We start from the raw sequence: 18,352 nt of genomic DNA on the forward strand, positions 1-18,352 counted from the left end.
ATAAATTCGCAAAAGTCACCGTAGTTGTGTGTAGTGGTGAAGGTGCTCGATTCGACGGACAGAAGTTGGTGTCTATTATTTCTTTTTCTATGGTTATTTTTCTGAAAAAGACAAAAAATAAAGTACAATATCTAAATAAAGACAGTAGAAAGAAAATGAAGCAATAGTAAAAATTTTAAAGAAAATCTAAATATTAACAAAAATCGAGCTAAATTTATTTAGAAAAAAAGTGCCACACATCCAGTCTAGGAAGTGAGACATCTAAAATAAAATCTCCAAAAGCAGACTGTCTTTGCAATATACCATTTTTTTTAAGTTGCAAAATTATTTACCCAAAAAGAAATAAAAATCTAAAATTATGTCAAATCAAATACATTTAACAACAAAAATAACAAAATTTCATAATTTTTGTTATTGTTGCGTTAAAAATGGTGCATTATTTTTGTTATTGCTGGTGTTTATGGCCAATACACTGGCGGTCACAGCCACAACATCAACATCGTCTACGTCGTCAATAGATGATTTTGGTAATAGCCAAGCAACAGCTGTTGACTTGAAAGGCAAATTGGTATTTGCTCATGTGGTAAGTTAAGGGAAAAAAGAGGTACTTAACTAGTAATGAAAAAATTATTTTTGTTTTCTTGGCCAGCTTTATCGTCATGGTGATCGTACGCCCATTGATCCATATCCTACAGATCCTTGGCGTGATGCTAAACAATGGCCAACTGGTTGGGGTCAATTGACTAATGTAAGTATTTGGGAATTTTATTTGTTTTCGTATGATTTAGTGTTTTTTAAGTCAACATATGGTAGCAGTTTTTTTTTTTAATTTTGTTTAGACAACAAAAACCTTTTTGTTTTGAGTATAATTTTTTATCTGATACCTTTTAACAAAGAACTTGATTAATTTAGCAATATTTTTTTTTGTATTTTTAATTAATATATTATATGAACGAACTTAATGAGACCAACAATTTTTGTTAAAATTCTCTAAAAGTTTTTAATCTATGTCTATTTGTCATTCCGATCGAAATTAGGGTTATCTCCGTATTTAAAATCTTTCCAATCGGAATACATGACAAGCCTGATGACTTTTTGGGATTCCTATTTTCTTCATATCAAAACTATTCGAATCTTTTTAGTTCGGAGGCGTCGATAATATAAGCTTTATACTGGGTCTACTTGGGTCAAATATTGACCGAACTTTGGAAGTGTGACAAATTTCTAATAACAATGATTTTTTGTAGAATTTCTCTTAATACCTTGGATTTTTAACGGTTTTTATTTTTATGTAATAGGAGTTATATGGTAGGTAGATCAATATCATCAATACATACATATCGATTCTAAGTTAAGGTCCTTATGGGGGCTATGGTTAAAGGGGCACCGATTTTGTCCATTTTGAACACAAAGCAAAGGATATTTATAGAACATTTTAACGTAAAAATTTTTAAATTTTCATGAATTTTTATGACTTTTTAGATTCAATTCTTAAATTTGAAATTGTTATTCTGTTAGCTTCAAAACCTTGTTATTGGAAAATCATCCTACAAAGTCTAGTCATTTCATTTTAGACAACTACAATAAATGTACATTTTCATTTGTTATAGTCGGTTCCATTGAACATTTTGGCAATTGTAATGTTAAACTTTGCTCTTATCATTTATCAGAAAATATTGGTAGAATTTAAATTATTTTATTTATTTATACCTAATTTAATGCTGAAAACCTTCTAGACATTTAAAAAATATCACAAATTAAAAGAAAATTACCTTGTCAATTGGCAAGAGCAAAAAATTAACTTCCTACAAAATATATAAATTTACACATGCGAAATACTTTAAAATTTTTAACTTTATTTTATTATAAATACTTTAATATTCAATATTTAAACAGTATGTTCTGATTAAGTTAGTTTTAGACAAATATTATTCTAACCCATACTTTCGTTTTCTATGTATACTCGTTTTTTTGTTCAAAATCAAAAAATTCTTTATAAGTAAACATACACCAAACATCTTCATGTTTTGGTGACTGTTTAAATTGATTTCTTTTGAAACGAAACTGGTTCAATAAACTTGTTTTAGTATTTATACTAAATAATGTATAAAAGCCTTAATTGAATTGTATTTATTAATTTTAAATTTTGTATTGAAAACAAAACTCTATAACATTTATGTTAAAATACACAACAAAAAATGTTAAGGTTCAATTGTTTCACTTGTTATTCTCTTCTAAAGGGAAATTTTCACCTGCTAATAACTTTGAAATTAAGTGTTTAGTGTAATTATTATTTTATAGCTATAATTTTTCTAATCACACTTAGTTAGTTTAATAATTAGCTTTTAATATTAATTTAATTTTAAATTTCAAGTGGTCACGCTATAAATCATAGTAACATGTTTTATGCTGACAAAGTTATTTTTAGGAAATTAATTAATTCAATTATTTTTTTATTTAAAGGCAGGTGGGAATACTTTGTAATGTTGTTTATTTGGGTTAATAAAAATCTATGACACAAATTAATTACAAAATTTTTAGCTTTTCGTCGGTTACTTGAAAATGAAGAAAAACTATAAAAATATTTCCATAAATATTCGAATTTGGCAAATTGTTAGAAATTAACACAAATTATATTTTTATTAATACTCATGATTTAAACATTTTTTCGAACATGAATTCGATCTTTCGAATATTTGTATTATATATATATATATATATATATATATATATATATATATATATATATATATATATTTTTTAAGTTCGAAATTCGAAAGTGGTCTCAATTGAAATTTAAGTCGTTTCTATGTGGAGTAAGTAGTTTGACTCAAATAAGTTGGATAGGATTTAGTTAGTTATTTAGTTAGTTATTTAGTTGTAGTTAGTTAGTTAGTTAGTTAGTTAGTTAGTAGTTAGTAAGTAGTTAGTTAGTTAGTTAGTTAGTTAGTTAGTTAGTTATTTAGTTAGTTAGTAGTAGTTAGTTAGTTAGTTAGTTATTTAGTTAGTTAGTTAGTTAGTTAGTTAGTTAGTTAGTTAGTTAGTTAGTAGTTAGTTAGTTAGTTAGTTAGTTAGTTAGTTAGTTAGTTAGTTAGTTAGTTAGTTAGTTAGTTAGTTAGTTAGTTAGTTAGTTAGTTAGTTAGTTAGTTAGTTAGTTAGTTAGTTAGTTAGTTAGTATTAGTTAGTTAGTTAGTAGTTAGTTAGTTAGTTAGTTTAGTTAGTTAGTTAGTTAGTTAGTAGTATTTAGTTAGTTAGTTAGTTAGTTAGTTAGTTAGTTAGTTAGTTAGTTAGTTAGTTAGTTAGTTAGTTAGTTAGTTAGTTAGTTAGTTAGTTAGTTAGTTAGTTAGTTAGTTAGTTAGTTAGTTAGTTAGTTAGTTAGTTAGTTAGTTAGTTAGTTAGTAGTTAGTTAGTTAGTTAGTTAGTTAGTTAGTTAGTTAGTTAGTTAGTTAGTTAGTTAGTTAGTTAGTTAGTTAGTTAGTTAGTTAGTTAGTTAGTTAGTTAGTTAGTTAGTTAGTTAGTTAGTTAGTTAGTAGTAGTTAGTTAGTTAGTTAGTTAGTTAGTTAGTTAGTTAGTTAGTTAGTTAGTTAGTTAGTTAGTTAGTTAGTTAGTTAGTAGTTAGTTAGTTAGTTAGTTAGTTAGTTAGTTAGTTAGTTAGTTAGTTAGTTAGTTAGTTAGTTAGTTAGTTAGTAGTTAGTTAGTTAGTTAGTTAGTTAGTTAGTTAGTTAGTTAGTTAGTTAGTTAGTTAGTTAGTTAGTTAGTTAGTTAGTTAGTTAGTTAGTTAGTTAGTAGTTAGTTAGTTAGTTAGTTAGTTAGTTAGTTAGTTAGTTAGTTAGTTAGTTAGTTAGTAGTTAGTTAGTTAGTTAGTTAGTTAGTTAGTTAGTTAGTAGTTAGTTAGTTAGTTAGTTAGTTAGTTAGTTAGTTAGTTAGTTAGTTAGTTAGTTAGTTAGTTAGTTAGTTAGTTAGTTAGTTAGTTAGTAGTAGTTAGTTAGTTAGTTAGTTAGTTAGTTAGTTAGTTAGTTAGTTAGTTAGTTAGTTAGTAGTTAGTTAGTTAGTTAGTTAGTTAGTTAGTTAGTTAGTTAGTTAGTTAGTTAGTTAGTTAGTTAGTAGTTAGTTAGTTAGTTAGTTAGTTAGTTAGTTAGTTAGTTAGTTAGTTAGTTAGTTAGTTAGTTAGTTAGTTAGTTAGTTAGTTAGTTAGTTAGTTAGTTAGTTAGTTAGTTAGTTAGTAGTTAGTTAGTTAGTTAGTTAGTTAGTTAGTTAGTTAGTTAGTTAGTTAGTTAGTTAGTTAGTTAGTTAGTTAGTTAGTTAGTTAGTTAGTTAGTTAGTTAGTTAGTTAGTTAGTTAGTTAGTAGTTAGTTAGTTAGTTAGTTAGTTAGTTAGTTAGTTAGTTAGTTAGTTAGTTAGTTAGTTAGTTAGTTAGTTAGTTAGTTAGTTAGTTAGTTAGTTAGTTAGTTAGTTAGTTAGTTAGTTAGTTAGTTAGTTAGTTAGTTAGTTAGTTAGTTAGTTAGTTAGTTAGTTAGTTAGTTAGTTAGTTAGTTAGTTAGTTAGTTAGTTAGTTAGTTAGTAGTTAGTTAGTTAGTTAGTTAGTTAGTTAGTTAGTTAGTTAGTTAGTTAGTTAGTTAGTTAGTTAGTTAGTTAGTTAGTAGTTAGTTAGTTAGTTAGTTAGTTAGTTAGTTAGTTAGTTAGTTAGTTAGTTAGTTAGTTAGTTAGTTAGTTAGTTAGTTAGTTAGTTAGTTAGTTAGTTAGTTAGTTAGTTAGTTAGTTAGTTAGTTAGTTAGTTAGTTAGTTAGTTAGTTAGTTAGTTAGTTAGTTAGTTAGTTAGTTAGTTAGTTAGTTAGTTAGTTAATTAGTATGTACAACATGTATGTACAACATGTATGTACAACATCAAATCAGAAGAAATACATCTAGCCCTCGAGCCTGTTGTGCGTTCCTTTACTAGTGCCTCAGGTGGGAATCGATCCCACGCCTACCTGACTAGAAAACTAATCGCTAACCTACCGGAGGCCACACAATTCAAAACTTAGTTCAAAACACAACATTTGCTTACTATTTCTTGTCATTTTCAACTTTCTTATCGAAAGAAACATGTGACAAGCTTGTATATTGATTTCGTCAAAAAAATGGTGATATTCTTGTTTTTATAAACAATCATACAAATATGTTTGTAAGTATGTAAATGTTAAAAGAAATGCATATATTTAAATAAAATAATAATTAAGACCACAGATCAGCAGGGCCCCCCCTCAACTGCATGTGACTTTTAATAATCTTTTCTTTTGTGTAAGCTTTTTTTCTTTATTATTATTATTGTTTTTCTACTTTATTATTTTTATTAGTTCATTGTAGTTTAAATATGAATGTAATTTATATTTATACACATTTTAAAATAATATTGATGATAATTTTATGTGATTTTATATTTAGAAAATGCAAATACATTACAATTGACTATAATCTATATACAAGTAAATAAATTATATTCAAATTTTGTTCTACTATTATTAACAGTTTGTTTAGTTAAACGATAAGGGATATTATATAGTCTTTAAATTAAATAAAGTCGCGTGATGAAAGAAAAAAAAAGGTTATTAATGATAATGTTCTTTACAATTAAACAGACTGTACAAGTAGTGCAGAGTTGGATAGTTACAAGTAAATGTTTGTTTAATAGAAGTACAGTTTTAGTAATTATGCAAAATATTTAGTAAAGATTTTCTAAATAAATATTTCTTAAGGGACTAGATAATTATATTTACATATTTTTCTACATGTTTTGCATGTATAACTTGCCTCCTCTTAAAAGTGGGCGTTTCTGCAAATAACAAAACAATGAAACAAAATCAAAATTTTGACCTAAATTTTCGTCAACTTAATTGCTAAACTTACCTACCACAATTTCGTCTTTTAAAAGTCAACAAACAATTTCAACCATAATAAATACAATTATATTTTTCTGTTTATCATTTAAAATTATCACTTTACGTGGTAAATAAATCAATTTAAATGTTTCGTTAAACAGACAATGAAAACCAACAGTTCAACATAATTCTTAAGATCATTTTAAAAATAGTCGCCGTTTTTTTTGTTTGTCTTCGGTCAATAATTTCCTGATAAAAACATGTCGATTTTGTGGTTTATGAATGTGTATGCGCGTGTTTATTAATTATTTTGTTATTTCCGTCGTTTCTAATATAATATTTGTGTTTTTTTCTGTGTGTGTGTGCGATATTTCAGATTGGTAAACAACAGCATTATCATTTAGGACAATGGCTGCGTAAACGTTATGGCAGCCTTTTAAGTGACACCTATAATAAGGATGAGATATATGTACGTTCTACCGATGTTGATCGTACTCTAATGAGTGCTTTGTCTAATTTGGCCGGTCTCTATGAACCGGTTAAAAAGGATGTCTGGGATCCGGAAATACATTGGCAACCAATACCAGTTCATACCCAATTAGAAAAAACAGATGCGGTAAGTAATTCTAATATAGAAAGTCTTATAATTTTTAAAGGTTTTCTTTACTTTAGGTCCTTGCTGCCAAAGCACCTTGTCCAGCCTATGAATATGCCCTCTCTGCTTTAAAAAATTCCCCCGAAATGCAAGCACTTAACGATCGTTATGCTTATCTTTATAATTATCTTACCAAATATAGTGGCATGACAGTTGATTCTCTGGAATATGTGCAACGTCTTAATAATACCTTATTCATTGAGGAACTTTATAATAAAACTTTGCCAGAATGGACGAAAAAAGTTTATCCCAGTACAGATATGACTTATATAGCAGATTTTACATTTTCCCTTAGCACTTATACCAGACAAATGGCACGTTTAAAGACAGGACCTTTGATCAAAGAAATGCTAGAAAGATTTGTAGACAAATCGAAGGGTAAATTAAATCCTAATCGTTCGTTATGGATCTACTCGGCTCATGATACTACGGTGGCAAATGTTTTGAATACTTTAAAGTTATATGATGTAAGTTTGATAATATATTTAACATATTTAATAATGAATTACAATTTGTTTATTTTTGTTTTAGCTGCATAGTCCTCCTTATATTGCCTGCATAATGTTGGAATTACGTTTAGATGAAAAATTACAACCTTATGTTTCTATTTTTTATAAGAATACCACTGCTGAACCGGAACCTTTATACATACCCGATTGTGGTGTTTCTTGTCCTCTTAATCAAATGTTTAATCTATATAGTGATATTTTACCAAAAGACTGGGAAAGTGAATGTAAACTTTCCACTTTAATGATGACTTATGAAGAAGCCAATGTTGGTACAGCTATGGGTAAGTCTTTTTTTTAGATATTTTTTAAAGTTTTAAACATTTTTTGTTGATATAAAAAATGTTGCAGCAACATGTTGATATAAAAAATGTTTCTGCAACATGTGTCTATTCGACATTCTGTTAAATATTGAATATTCTGCTCCGCAACTGATACATTTGATTGTTAATAAAGCGATTTAAGATCCGTAGTCAATCTAATAGTAGTAGTCTAGCCCTACACTAGTCCAAAAATTTGTCAAGATACTATTCCATAGACTAGCCAATAGACTGGTCCAGATACCAGTCAATAAACCAGTTCATAGACTAGTCAATAGACTTGTTCATAGTCTATTCAAAAGACTAGTCAATAGACCAGTCCTGGTCAATAGACTAATTCATAGACTAATACAAAGACTGGTCTATAGACTAGTCAATAATCCAGTCAAAAGACCAGTTTATAGACTAATTAATAGACCAGTCCATAGACTAGTCAATAGACTTGTTAATAGACTAATCCATAGACTAGTCAATAGACCGGTCAATATAGACCAGTCCATAGACTAATTAATAGACCAGTCCATTGACTAGTCAATAGACCAGTCCATAGACCAGTCAATAGACCGGTCAGTCCGGTCAGGACCAGTCCAGTCCATTGACTAGTCAATAGACCAGTCCATAGACTAGTCAATAGACCAGTCCATAGACTAGTCAATAGACTAGTCCATTGACTAGTCAATAGACTAGTCCAATAGACTAGTCCATTGACTAGTCAATAGGCTTGTTAATAGACTAATCCATAGTCAATAGACCGGTCAATACAGACCAGTCCATAGACTAGTCCATAGAACAGTCCATTGACTAGTCAATAGACCAGTCCATAGACTGGTCAATAGACTTGTCCATGGGCAAACCCATAAACTAGCCAGTATACCATTCTATAGACTAGTCAATAGAATAGTCTATAGACTAGTCAACAGACCGGTCCATAGACTAGTACTTAAACTAACTAATAGACAGTCTATAGACTAGTCAATAGACCAGTACATAGACTAATTAATAGACCATTCCAATTTAAAGAACAGTCTATAGACTAGTCAACAGACCAGTCCATAGACTAGTTCTTAAACTAAACAATAGACAGCCCATAGACAAGTCTATAGAATATCCCATAGACTTGTCAATAGACCAGTCCATAAACTTGTCAATTGAATTATGAATTGACTAGCCAATAGACTGATCTATAGACTAGTCGGTAAACAATATGTTGCTAAGAAAATAAATTAAAAATCTCAGTAGATGATTTTTTTCTACCTTAAAACTTTCTAAACTATCCTTCACTAAAATTAATTAATAACTCTTTCTCCATTTTATCCTATTTTCTTTTTCATCTTTACAGGTATTTTAGTTGCTATTATAACCATTATGTTATTCCTTTCGTACGTTGTCATGATTTACTACCGGCGACGCAGTTACAAAAATCACTACTCCTACATACAGGTGGCTTAAATAATTTATATACTATTACTTTTACTTTTCTTTAATTTCTTTAGCCCAGCAGTAAATTAATCATTTATGTTTTTGTTTTCTTTTGCAATAATTTTTCTTCTTTATTTTCACCGTTTTCCCCTTTTAAAAACAAATTAGCAAAGCAAATTGGATGCCTAAAAATAAAATTACTTCATCAACTTCATTTCTGATTTATTGAATGCCTTCCTTCTGCAACCAACTTTGATACTCAAAATTAATTCCTAAAAAAATATCATATTATTATTATTATCGTTTTTGTTTTTCCTTGTTTTTGTTTTAGTTTTTTATAAAAATACAATTTTTTTTAAGTTTCATATTATGCATTTTTACACAAAACATGTTGCAATTGTTATTGTTCTCAAATTGAAACACATTCATGCCAAAAAAAAAGAAAGAAAATTAATGAATGCATTTGTTAAAGTTTATATTTATTAATTTTTTAAAACAGAAAAAAGCATTTGCTATTTTTTAAAAATAATTGTATTTAAAACATATTAATCATAAAATAAAAATCAAAGTCATTTAACATTGTGATTCACATTTTCAAAACCTATTACGGTTAACAAAAAAAACAAAAGATTTATTAAACATAAAAAAATTTATACAAACTAAGTAGTTATTTAAGATAAAATTGACTCAAAACACTCTCTCAACAATTTGTTATTTGAGCATTTTTTTTAAATAAATTAATTAATATATAAATGTAAAAATTGAATTGTTATTCATGGTATTTGTTAAACAAAAAATCATTTGTAATGTTTTTTGTTTATTACATAAATAAAATGTGTTGTATTTTTCGCTTAAAAATAATTATTAAAGAAATTATCAATTTATCTCTAACTCTCTATGTATATTATTAATGTAATTTTAAAAATAATTTTCACTTTGTTTAAAAAACATAAAAGAAAACACACATCATTTTTAATGTTATCAAAAAAATCAAAGTCACAAATTTGTGTTTTTTCTTAAAATTTTTATACATTTCATTGATAAGACTTTTTAACTGTATTTTGTTTTATTAATCATATACTAATCTTACATAAATATATTTTTTAGATATTAAACAATTTTTAAAAGAAAACATTTTAAAGAATTATTATAAAAAATAGTATAAATAATTATTAAAACAAGTTTTATTCAAATATAATTAAATGAAGATCTTAAAAGTTTACAATTGTTTTAATTGGTTTTAAAAATACATTTCTTTAAACGTATTTTCAAAATGTTGTTGTGAAACGTCTAAGTTAAACATGTAACAAGATATTATAATAGGTTTTGCAAATTTCACTACATTTATCATCAATCTCGTACACAGCACTTTGTTAATTGGGTTCAAGCTTTGTACAAATATCTTACAGCTTTTTAGCTTTATTTGCTACAAGTATTTGGTCTACTCGTTGTTTCGAATTAAATATTAATAGAATTTTATGTCCAGAAGTTGTTATTAAGCACTACAATTTTATTAGATAAAAAACGACTGAATTGTTATGTCAATCTACTTGTTAACGATAAATATCGAGCTACCCCCATGACATTTTCAGTACTTTTTCTAATAATAAATCAGATTGTAGTCTAGTCTATAGCCTTGTCTATATTATAGCCTACATTATAGTCTATAGTCTATTCTATGGCATATTCCATAGTCTAGTCAATACTCTAGTCAATAGTCTAGTCTGTAGTCAATTTTATAGTTTGTGCTATAGTCTATTTAGTCTATAGTCTAGTCTATAGTCTAGTCTAGTCTATAGTCTATAGTCTAGTCTATAGTCATAGTCTATAGTCTAGTCTATAGTCTAGTCTATCTAGTCTATAGTCAGTCTAAGTCTAGTCTAGTCTTCTATAGTCCTAGTCTAGTATCTAGTCTAGATCTAGTCTAGTCTAGTCTATAGTGCGAGTCTATAGTCTAGTCTATAGTCTATTCTATAGTCTAGTCTATAGTCTAGTCCTATAGTCTAGTCTATAGTCTTCTAGTCTATCTAGTCTAGTCTCATAGTCTAGTCTTATAGGTCTAGTCTATAGTCTAGTCTATAGTCCTAGTCTATAGTCTAGTCTATAGTCTAGTCTATAGTCTAGTCTATAGTCTAGTCTATAGTCTAGTCTATATCTAGTCTAGTCTATAGGTCTAGTCTATTAGTCTAGTCTATAGTCTAGTCTATAGTCTAGTCCTATAGTCTAGTCTATAGTCTAGTCTATATTCTAGGTCTAGAGTCTAGGTCTATAGTCTAGTCTAGTCTAGTCTATAGTCTAGTCTAGTCTATGTCTAGTCTATAGTCTAGTCTAGTAGTCTAGTCTATCGTCTAGTCTATAGTCTAGTCTATAGTCTAGTCTAGTCTAGTCTAGTCTAGTCTATAGTCCTAGTCTATAGTCAGTCTATAGTCTGTCTATAGTCTAGTCTAGTCTAGTCTATAGTCTAGTCTAGTCTATAGTCTAGTCTATAGTCTAGTCTATAGTCTAGTCTATCGTCTAGTCTATAGTCTAGTCTATAGTCTAGTCTATAGTCTAGTCTATAGTCTAGTCTATAGTCTAGTCTATAGTCTAGTCTATAGTCTAGTCTATAGTCTAGTCTATAGTCTAGTCTATAGTCTAGTCTATAGTCTAGTCTATAGTCTAGTCTATAGTCTAGTCTATAGTCTAGTCTATAGTCTAGTCTATAGTCTAGTCTATAGTCTAGTCTATAGTCTAGTCTATAGTCTAGTCTATAGTCTAGTCTATAGTCTAGTCTATAGTCTAGTCTAGTCTAGTCTATAGTCTAGTCTATAGTCTAGTCTATAGTCTAGTCTATAGTCTAGTCTATAGTCTAGTCTATAGTCTAGTCTATAGTCTAGTCTATAGTCTAGTCTATAGTCTAGTCTATAGTCTAGTCTATAGTCTAGTCTATAGTCTAGTCTATAGTCTAGTCTATAGTCTATAGTCTAGTCTATAGTCTAGTCTATAGTCTAGTCTATAGTCTAGTCTATAGTCTAGTCTATAGTCTAGTCTATAGTCTAGTCTATAGTCTAGTCTATAGTCTAGTCTATAGTCTAGTCTATAGTCTAGTCTATAGTCTAGTCTATAGTCTAGTCTATAGTCTAGTCTATAGTCTAGTCTATAGTCTAGTCTGTAGTCTAGTCTATATTCTAGTCTATAGTCTAGTCTATAGTCTAGTCTATAGCCTAGTCTATAGTCTAGTCTATAGTCTAGTCTATAGTCTAGAGTCTAGTCTATAGTCTAGTCTATAGTCTAGTCTATAGTCTAGTCTATAGTCTAGTCTATAGTCTAGTCTATAGTCTAGTCTATAGTCTAGTCTAGTCTATAGTCTAGTCTATAGTCTAGTCTATAGTCTAGTCTATAGTCTAGTCTATAGTCTAGTCTATAGTCTAGTCTATAGTCTAGTCTAGTCTAGTCTATAGTCTAGTCTATAGTCTAGTCTATAGTCTAGTCTATAGTCTAGTCTATAGTCTAGTCTAGTCTAGTCTATAGTCTAGTCTATAGTCTAGTCTATAGTCTAGTCTATAGTCTAGTCTATAGTCTAGTCTATAGTCTAGTCTATAGTCTAGTCTATAGTCTAGTCTATAGTCTAGTCTATAGTCTAGTCTATAGTCTAGTCTATAGTCTAGTCTATAGTCTAGTCTATAGTCTAGTCTATAGTCTAGTCTATAGTCTAGTCTATAGTCTAGTCTATAGTCTAGTCTATAGTCTAGTCTATAGTCTAGTCTATAGTCTAGTCTATAGTTAGTCTATAGTCTAGTCTATAGTCTAGTCTATAGTCTAGTCTATAGTCTAGTCTATAGTCTAGTCTATAGTCTAGTCTATAGTCTAGTCTATAGTCTAGTCTATAGTCTAGTCTAGTCTATAGTCTAGTCTATAGTCTAGTCTATAGTCTAGTCTATAGTCTAGTCTATAGTCTAGTCTATAGTCTAGTCTATAGTCTAGTCTATAGTCTAGTCTATAGTCTAGTCTATAGTCTAGTCTATAGTCTAGTCTATAGTCTAGTCTATAGTCTAGTCTATAGTCTAGTCTATAGTCTAGTCTATAGTCTAGTCTATAGTCTAGTCTATAGTCTAGTCTATAGTCTAGTCTATAGTCTAGTCTATAGTCTAGTCTATAGTCTAGTCTATAGTCTAGTCTATAGTCTAGTCTATAGTCTAGTCTATAGTCTAGTCTATAGTCTAGTCTATAGTCTAGTCTATAGTCTAGTCTAGTCTAGTCTATAGTCTAGTCTATAGTCTAGTCTATAGTCTAGTCTATAGTCTAGTCTATAGTCTAGTCTATAGTCTAGTCTATAGTCTAGTCTATAGTCTAGTCTATAGTCTAGTCTATAGTCTAGTCTATAGTCTAGTCTATAGTCTAGTCTATAGTCTAGTCTATAGTCTAGTCTAGTCTATAGTCTAGTCTATAGTCTAGTCTATAGTCTAGTCTATAGTCTAGTCTATAGTCTAGTCTATAGTCTAGTCTATAGTCTAGTCTATAGTCTAGTCTATAGTCTAGTCTATAGTCTAGTCTATAGTCTAGTCTATAGTCTAGTCTATAGTCTAGTCTATAGTCTAGTCTATAGTCTAGTCTATAGTCTAGTCTATAGTCTAGTCTATAGTCTAGTCTATAGTCTAGTCTATAGTCTAGTCTATAGTCTAGTCTATAGTCTAGTCTATAGTCTAGTCTATAGTCTAGTCTATAGTCTAGTCTATAGTCTAGTCTATAGTCTAGTCTATAGTCTAGTCTATAGTCTAGTCTATAGTCTAGTCTATAGTCTAGTCTATAGTCTAGTCTATAGTCTAGTCTATAGTCTAGTCTAGTCTATAGTCTAGTCTATAGTCTAGTCTATAGTCTAGTCTATAGTCTAGTCTATAGTCTAGTCTATAGTCTAGTCTATAGTCTAGTCTATAGTCTAGTCTATAGTCTAGTCTATAGTCTAGTCTATAGTCTAGTCTATAGTCTAGTCTATAGTCTAGTCTAGTCTATAGTCTAGTCTATAGTCTAGTCTATAGTCTAGTCTATAGTCTAGTCTATAGTCTAGTCTATAGTCTATAGTCTAGTCTATAGTCTAGTCTATGTCTAGTCTATAGTCTAGTCTATAGTCTAGTCTATAGTCTAGTCTATAGTCTAGTCTATAGTCTAGTCTATAGTCTAGTCTATAGTCTAGTCTATAGTCTAGTCTATAGTCTAGTCTATAGTCTAGTCTATAGTCTAGTCTAGTCTATAGTCTAGTCTATAGTCTAGTCTATAGTCTAGTCTATAGTCTAGTCTATAGTCTAGTCTATAGTCTAGTCTATAGTCTAGTCTATAGTCTAGTCTATAGTCTAGTCTATAGTCTAGTCTATAGTCTAGTCTTATAGTCTAGTCTATAGTCTAGTCAATAGTCTAGTCTATAGTCTATTCTTTAGACTAGTCTTATTTCACCATATAAAATATTTGTTGCATAATTCATATTGGAATAGTTCCGATTAGAATGGTTGCAATGCCTATAGAATTTGTGCGGACTAAGAAAAATTTTCATAATTCATGAGAAATATCCAAATTACAAATTTTGATTTTACTTTTAAAATCGAAAGTCGTTTTATACCGAATAAAGTAGCGGTTTTATTTTTTAAAGAAGATACCTAAATTCGCTTTCGAACGGAAAAGAATTTTGCAAAAAAGACTGAAAATAAACTAAACTTTTAATAATTTCTCAGTAATTTTACCTTTTTATCATAAAATAAAAACACCCAGGAACACTTTTCTATTTTCAGATCATATTTTCTTTTATTAAAAATAATTTTCATTTTATTGTACTTAATTATTTGCACATATAAATCCATAAAGATTAAATTAATTTATACAATATATTTCTTTAATGTGTGTGTGTGTGTTTAATTTTTCAATAATATTTTAAAAGAACTTAAAAACTTAAATCTAATAATAACTAAAAATAAATTTTATAGATTTTAAAAATTAAAAAAAAAATTATTATTTTAAATATAAATATTAGTCATTAATAATCCAAGTACTAAGGCGAAAATAATAAACATAATTTAAGAACCAATTTAAATTTTAATAAAATACTTTGCTTAAGTGTATCTTTTTGAAACTCGTACTTAAGGTGTTGACTAAATTATGTATTGATTTGAAACTGAAAGTGCCTTTAACTAGACAGTTTAACAAATCAAAGTTTAAAATTAAAAGTACTATTGGATTTATAATTTACTAAAGCTTAAAATTATATACAAACGACTTTATCTATTAGATTAATATATCAATCGTGTTAACTTAAACGAATGTTTAAAGATGTTTTTGAAAACCTCTTAACTTTTCTTTGTTTTGTAATTATTCAAATTGTGGGGGGGGATATGTTAAAAGAAGGCGTAAATGTTACGCCTATTTAACTGACTGTTTGAAATGGGGGTTTATTTTTGTCTGTTGTAGCAAGCAACCAATTTCGCTTTAAATTTTTAACTGAGCGCCCATAAGTTTCAGAAGAAACGTTAAACTTTTTAAAAGCTTTTAAGCTTAAACTTATCTATAAGCTTTATCATCGGAATATATAATGTAGGGTTGATTTTGCGATAGATTTGAGGCTACCTGTTGTTGCTGTTGAGGTGTGGATCCTCCAAAATATGACATTCTCGAGGAATATGTGGCTTGCTGTTGTTGCTGCTGTTGTTGTGTTGCACGAGCGGAAAGATTCTGTGTGGACTGGTGTATGGAGGGTGGTTTGTGTGGCAATGTGGCGTAGTTTTGTGCATAGGGAGGCACGGCATATAAGGCCGCTGTAGGTTGTCCCTTATAACTTAAGGGCACACTTCCCGGTCCCATGGGCATGGGTGGTATTCCTATCATAGCGGGCGCATTGTGGTATTCAGCATTACTCATGCGCAAGCGTACTATACAGATGATTATTATGAGAATGGCTATAAAAGCTACCACTCCTCCTACTATTCCAATAATAAGCGTATCATCATTGGTCATAATGGGTGCTTTCATGAGCGGAGCTTTAGTTTTAATTTTCATAGGTGGTGGTTGTGTGGGCTCCATACTCCATATTATCATGGGAGGTTCTTCGGGTGTGGTTGTGGGTGGTCGTGTTACTAGTCGGGAAGATGATTTCAAAATATTTGTTGAGGAAGTTCTTGCAGTAGTCGAAGTCATTTTACGAGGATCACAGGTTAACTCATCATCTCCCACTTCGATAAGTTTTTTACCCGCCAAATAGGCCGGTGAGTGGCAGGTTAATTCAGTCATATGTGAATTAGGCAGCCATCTTCTTAAGGCTCGGGCATTGCAATCACAGTGTATGGGATTTGAAGACAAACCTTTGAGCTGCAAACTGGACCTACGATCTTCTAAAGCATTAAGAAATTGCGGCACCAAAACCGCCACTTTTGAGCCTTCAATATCTAAAGTTAAGTGGGAAGATCTGGGCACTGGGAATAATAAGGCTGGAGGCAAGGCTGTTAAAGAGGTATTTTGTAGTTTGATGGTCAAATCGCTGGACTTAAGGCCCGCCAAAGTGCCTGAGGATATAGATTTTAAACGTTCTCCTCTTATGCCTATAGCCTTTAGTCTAGGATGTTTCGCAGGTTGTATTTGTTCAGTGCCTATGGTAGAATCTTTAACTTCAATATCCAAAGTTTCCAAACCAGGCAAAAGTTCTAATATACCCTGCAAATCCAAATAACCCAATAAAGGCAAATCATAAGCTTCCAGAGAAGCCAAATTGGGCGTGTGCTTAAAGGCATTTTTCTCTATGCGATTACACAAGGAAAGTCCCTTTATCTTGAGAGTGCGCAACATATCTAATTTCTCAAAGTCTCCTTGCTGGATCATTTCAAAACTATTGTTGGACAAATCTAAATATTGTAAATTCTGTAACCTAGGCCAGGCTGAGGCCAATTCGTTTAAATTATCCAATTTATTGTTGGCCAAGTCTAAAGTTTCTAACGAGGTAGTGCGTTGAAAGATATCGGGTTGTATGGTTTGTAAATTATTTTGTGACAAATTTAAATACTGCAGGAATGGTGTTTCCAAGGCCTCCAAACTTTCTATGCCACAACCCGCCAAATTCAATTCTCTTACAGTTTTTGGTTCATTGAGTATATTTTTTACCGCTTCCTTTGATAAAGGATTAAAAGATAAATCTAAATTCTTAATATTCACCATAATGCTGTCATCATTGGGTATAGCGCGTATCTTGTTGTGACTCAAATCCACCGAAGAAACAAAGAAATATTGTCTTTGCAAAGCCTTGAGAGGAGCATATTGAAAACTGTTATAGGCCAAATTTATGTTCTCCAACATTTGCAATTTTGATCTCTCAAATACAGAATCGGACAGTTCGTTTAACTTATTGTTTTCCAAATTCAAATATTCCAGTCTTACCAAACCCTCAAAGGTTCTCTCTCCTATGCGATCTAAGGCATTATTGGATAAATCCAATACTTGTAGTTGAGTGGAATTGTGGAAAGCCATTTCACTTAACATGTCCAATTGGTTATCGGCCACCTTTAATACTCTTAAACGGGGTAAGCGGGCAAAATCCAACTCTTCTATAGATTTCAACTGATTCTGTGACAAGTCAATATATTCCAAATATTGTAAAGTGGATATTAGCTCCGCTGGGAAGAAACTGAATTTGTTGTTAGCCGCCATAATAACTCTAAGACGTGGATGTATGCGGAAAGAGGAGGGGAAGAGATAGCTTAAGTGGTTGTTTGATATATCCAATTCCTCTATGCCGGTACCGGTATTAAAGAATTCTCCCTTAAAAGCAGACAATTGATTTCCTCTCAAATTTAGCTTTTTCAAATGCATGACATTAACAAAAGCTCCCGGTCTGATGGAAGTGATTTGGTTATTAGACAAATCTATGGTGGTGATATTCCACAAGTCCACAAAACTGCCATCATTTATTTCCTGTATATTGTTATCGTTCAAGTAAATCATTTTCAAATCTTGCAAAGTGGCAAACAGATCTCCCGATAATTGTTTTAAAGAGCAAAAACTGAAATCCACAATTTGTAGACGTGATAAAGGACGTATTAAGGCCGCTGGTATGGGAGCCAAATGATGATTACCACTTAAATTTAAATACTGTAAATTCTCCAAACCCTGCAAGATGTTAGTGGGTAATTCTGCCAAGTTATTGTAACTTAAATCCAAACTTCTTAACTCAGTTAAAGCCAAGGGTATATTGCCCAAACCGGTTATACGATTTTGTCCCAATTTCAATTCATTTAGTGAGGTTTCCAAACCCATAAATATATCGGCATTTATAACAGCCAATGAGTTGCCTGACAGATCTAAAGATCTTAAATTGCTAAACATTTGGAAACTACCCGCAGGCAATTCACGTATAACATTGCGAGCCAAAGAGAGTGTGGTGATATCGGAAGCTTGTATGGATCCTAAGATTTCGGCGGATAAAGCGGCCACACGATTAAAGTCCAAATATAAAGTATTTAAGTTGGATAAACGACCCAAGGCACTGCCGGGTATAAGTAAAATGTTATTATCACGTATGATTAAGGTTTGAAGATTTTCCAAGCCCTCGAGAGCATCATCTTCGATCTAAAGAAAGATAAAGATATA

At 30.3% G+C, this 18,352-nt stretch overlaps 2 protein-coding genes across 4 annotated transcripts in view; one reads left to right on the forward strand and one right to left on the reverse strand.

The window, feature by feature from the left end:
* Nucleotides 1-18,352, forward strand: part of LOC119608935 (prostatic acid phosphatase) — a 19,406-nt gene continuing 1,054 nt past the window's right edge. Inside the window, exons 1-7 of one of the 3 annotated variants that reach the window (XM_037963538.1) lie at nucleotides 1-583; nucleotides 650-748; nucleotides 6,235-6,474; nucleotides 6,531-6,980; nucleotides 7,045-7,303; nucleotides 8,679-8,779; nucleotides 8,927-9,123. In XM_037963538.1, coding sequence (XP_037819466.1) covers nucleotides 359-583; nucleotides 650-748; nucleotides 6,235-6,474; nucleotides 6,531-6,980; nucleotides 7,045-7,303; nucleotides 8,679-8,779; nucleotides 8,927-8,947 — 1,395 coding nt within the window. In that variant the 5' untranslated portion in view covers nucleotides 1-358 and the 3' untranslated portion in view covers nucleotides 8,948-9,123. Of the gene's footprint in view, nucleotides 584-649; nucleotides 749-6,234; nucleotides 6,475-6,530; nucleotides 6,981-7,044; nucleotides 7,304-8,678; nucleotides 8,789-8,926; nucleotides 9,124-18,352 lie in introns of those variants that run through there. The other 2 variants (XM_037963537.1, XM_037963536.1) reach the window with 2 other exon arrangements.
* Nucleotides 15,089-18,352, reverse strand: part of LOC119608934 (protein artichoke) — a 15,439-nt gene continuing 12,175 nt past the window's right edge. Inside the window, exon 7 of the mRNA XM_037963535.1 lies at nucleotides 15,089-18,331. Within this exon, the coding sequence (XP_037819463.1) occupies nucleotides 15,281-18,331 (3,051 nt within the window). The 3' untranslated portion in view covers nucleotides 15,089-15,280. The remainder of the gene's footprint in view (nucleotides 18,332-18,352) is intronic.

This window comes from Lucilia sericata, unplaced genomic scaffold (genome assembly GCF_015586225.1).
Source record: "Lucilia sericata isolate MDLA Ls3-8-SP2 unplaced genomic scaffold, ASM1558622v1 Contig000901F_arrow, whole genome shotgun sequence".
In the NCBI taxonomy this organism is placed as follows: Eukaryota; Metazoa; Arthropoda; class Insecta; order Diptera; family Calliphoridae; genus Lucilia; species Lucilia sericata.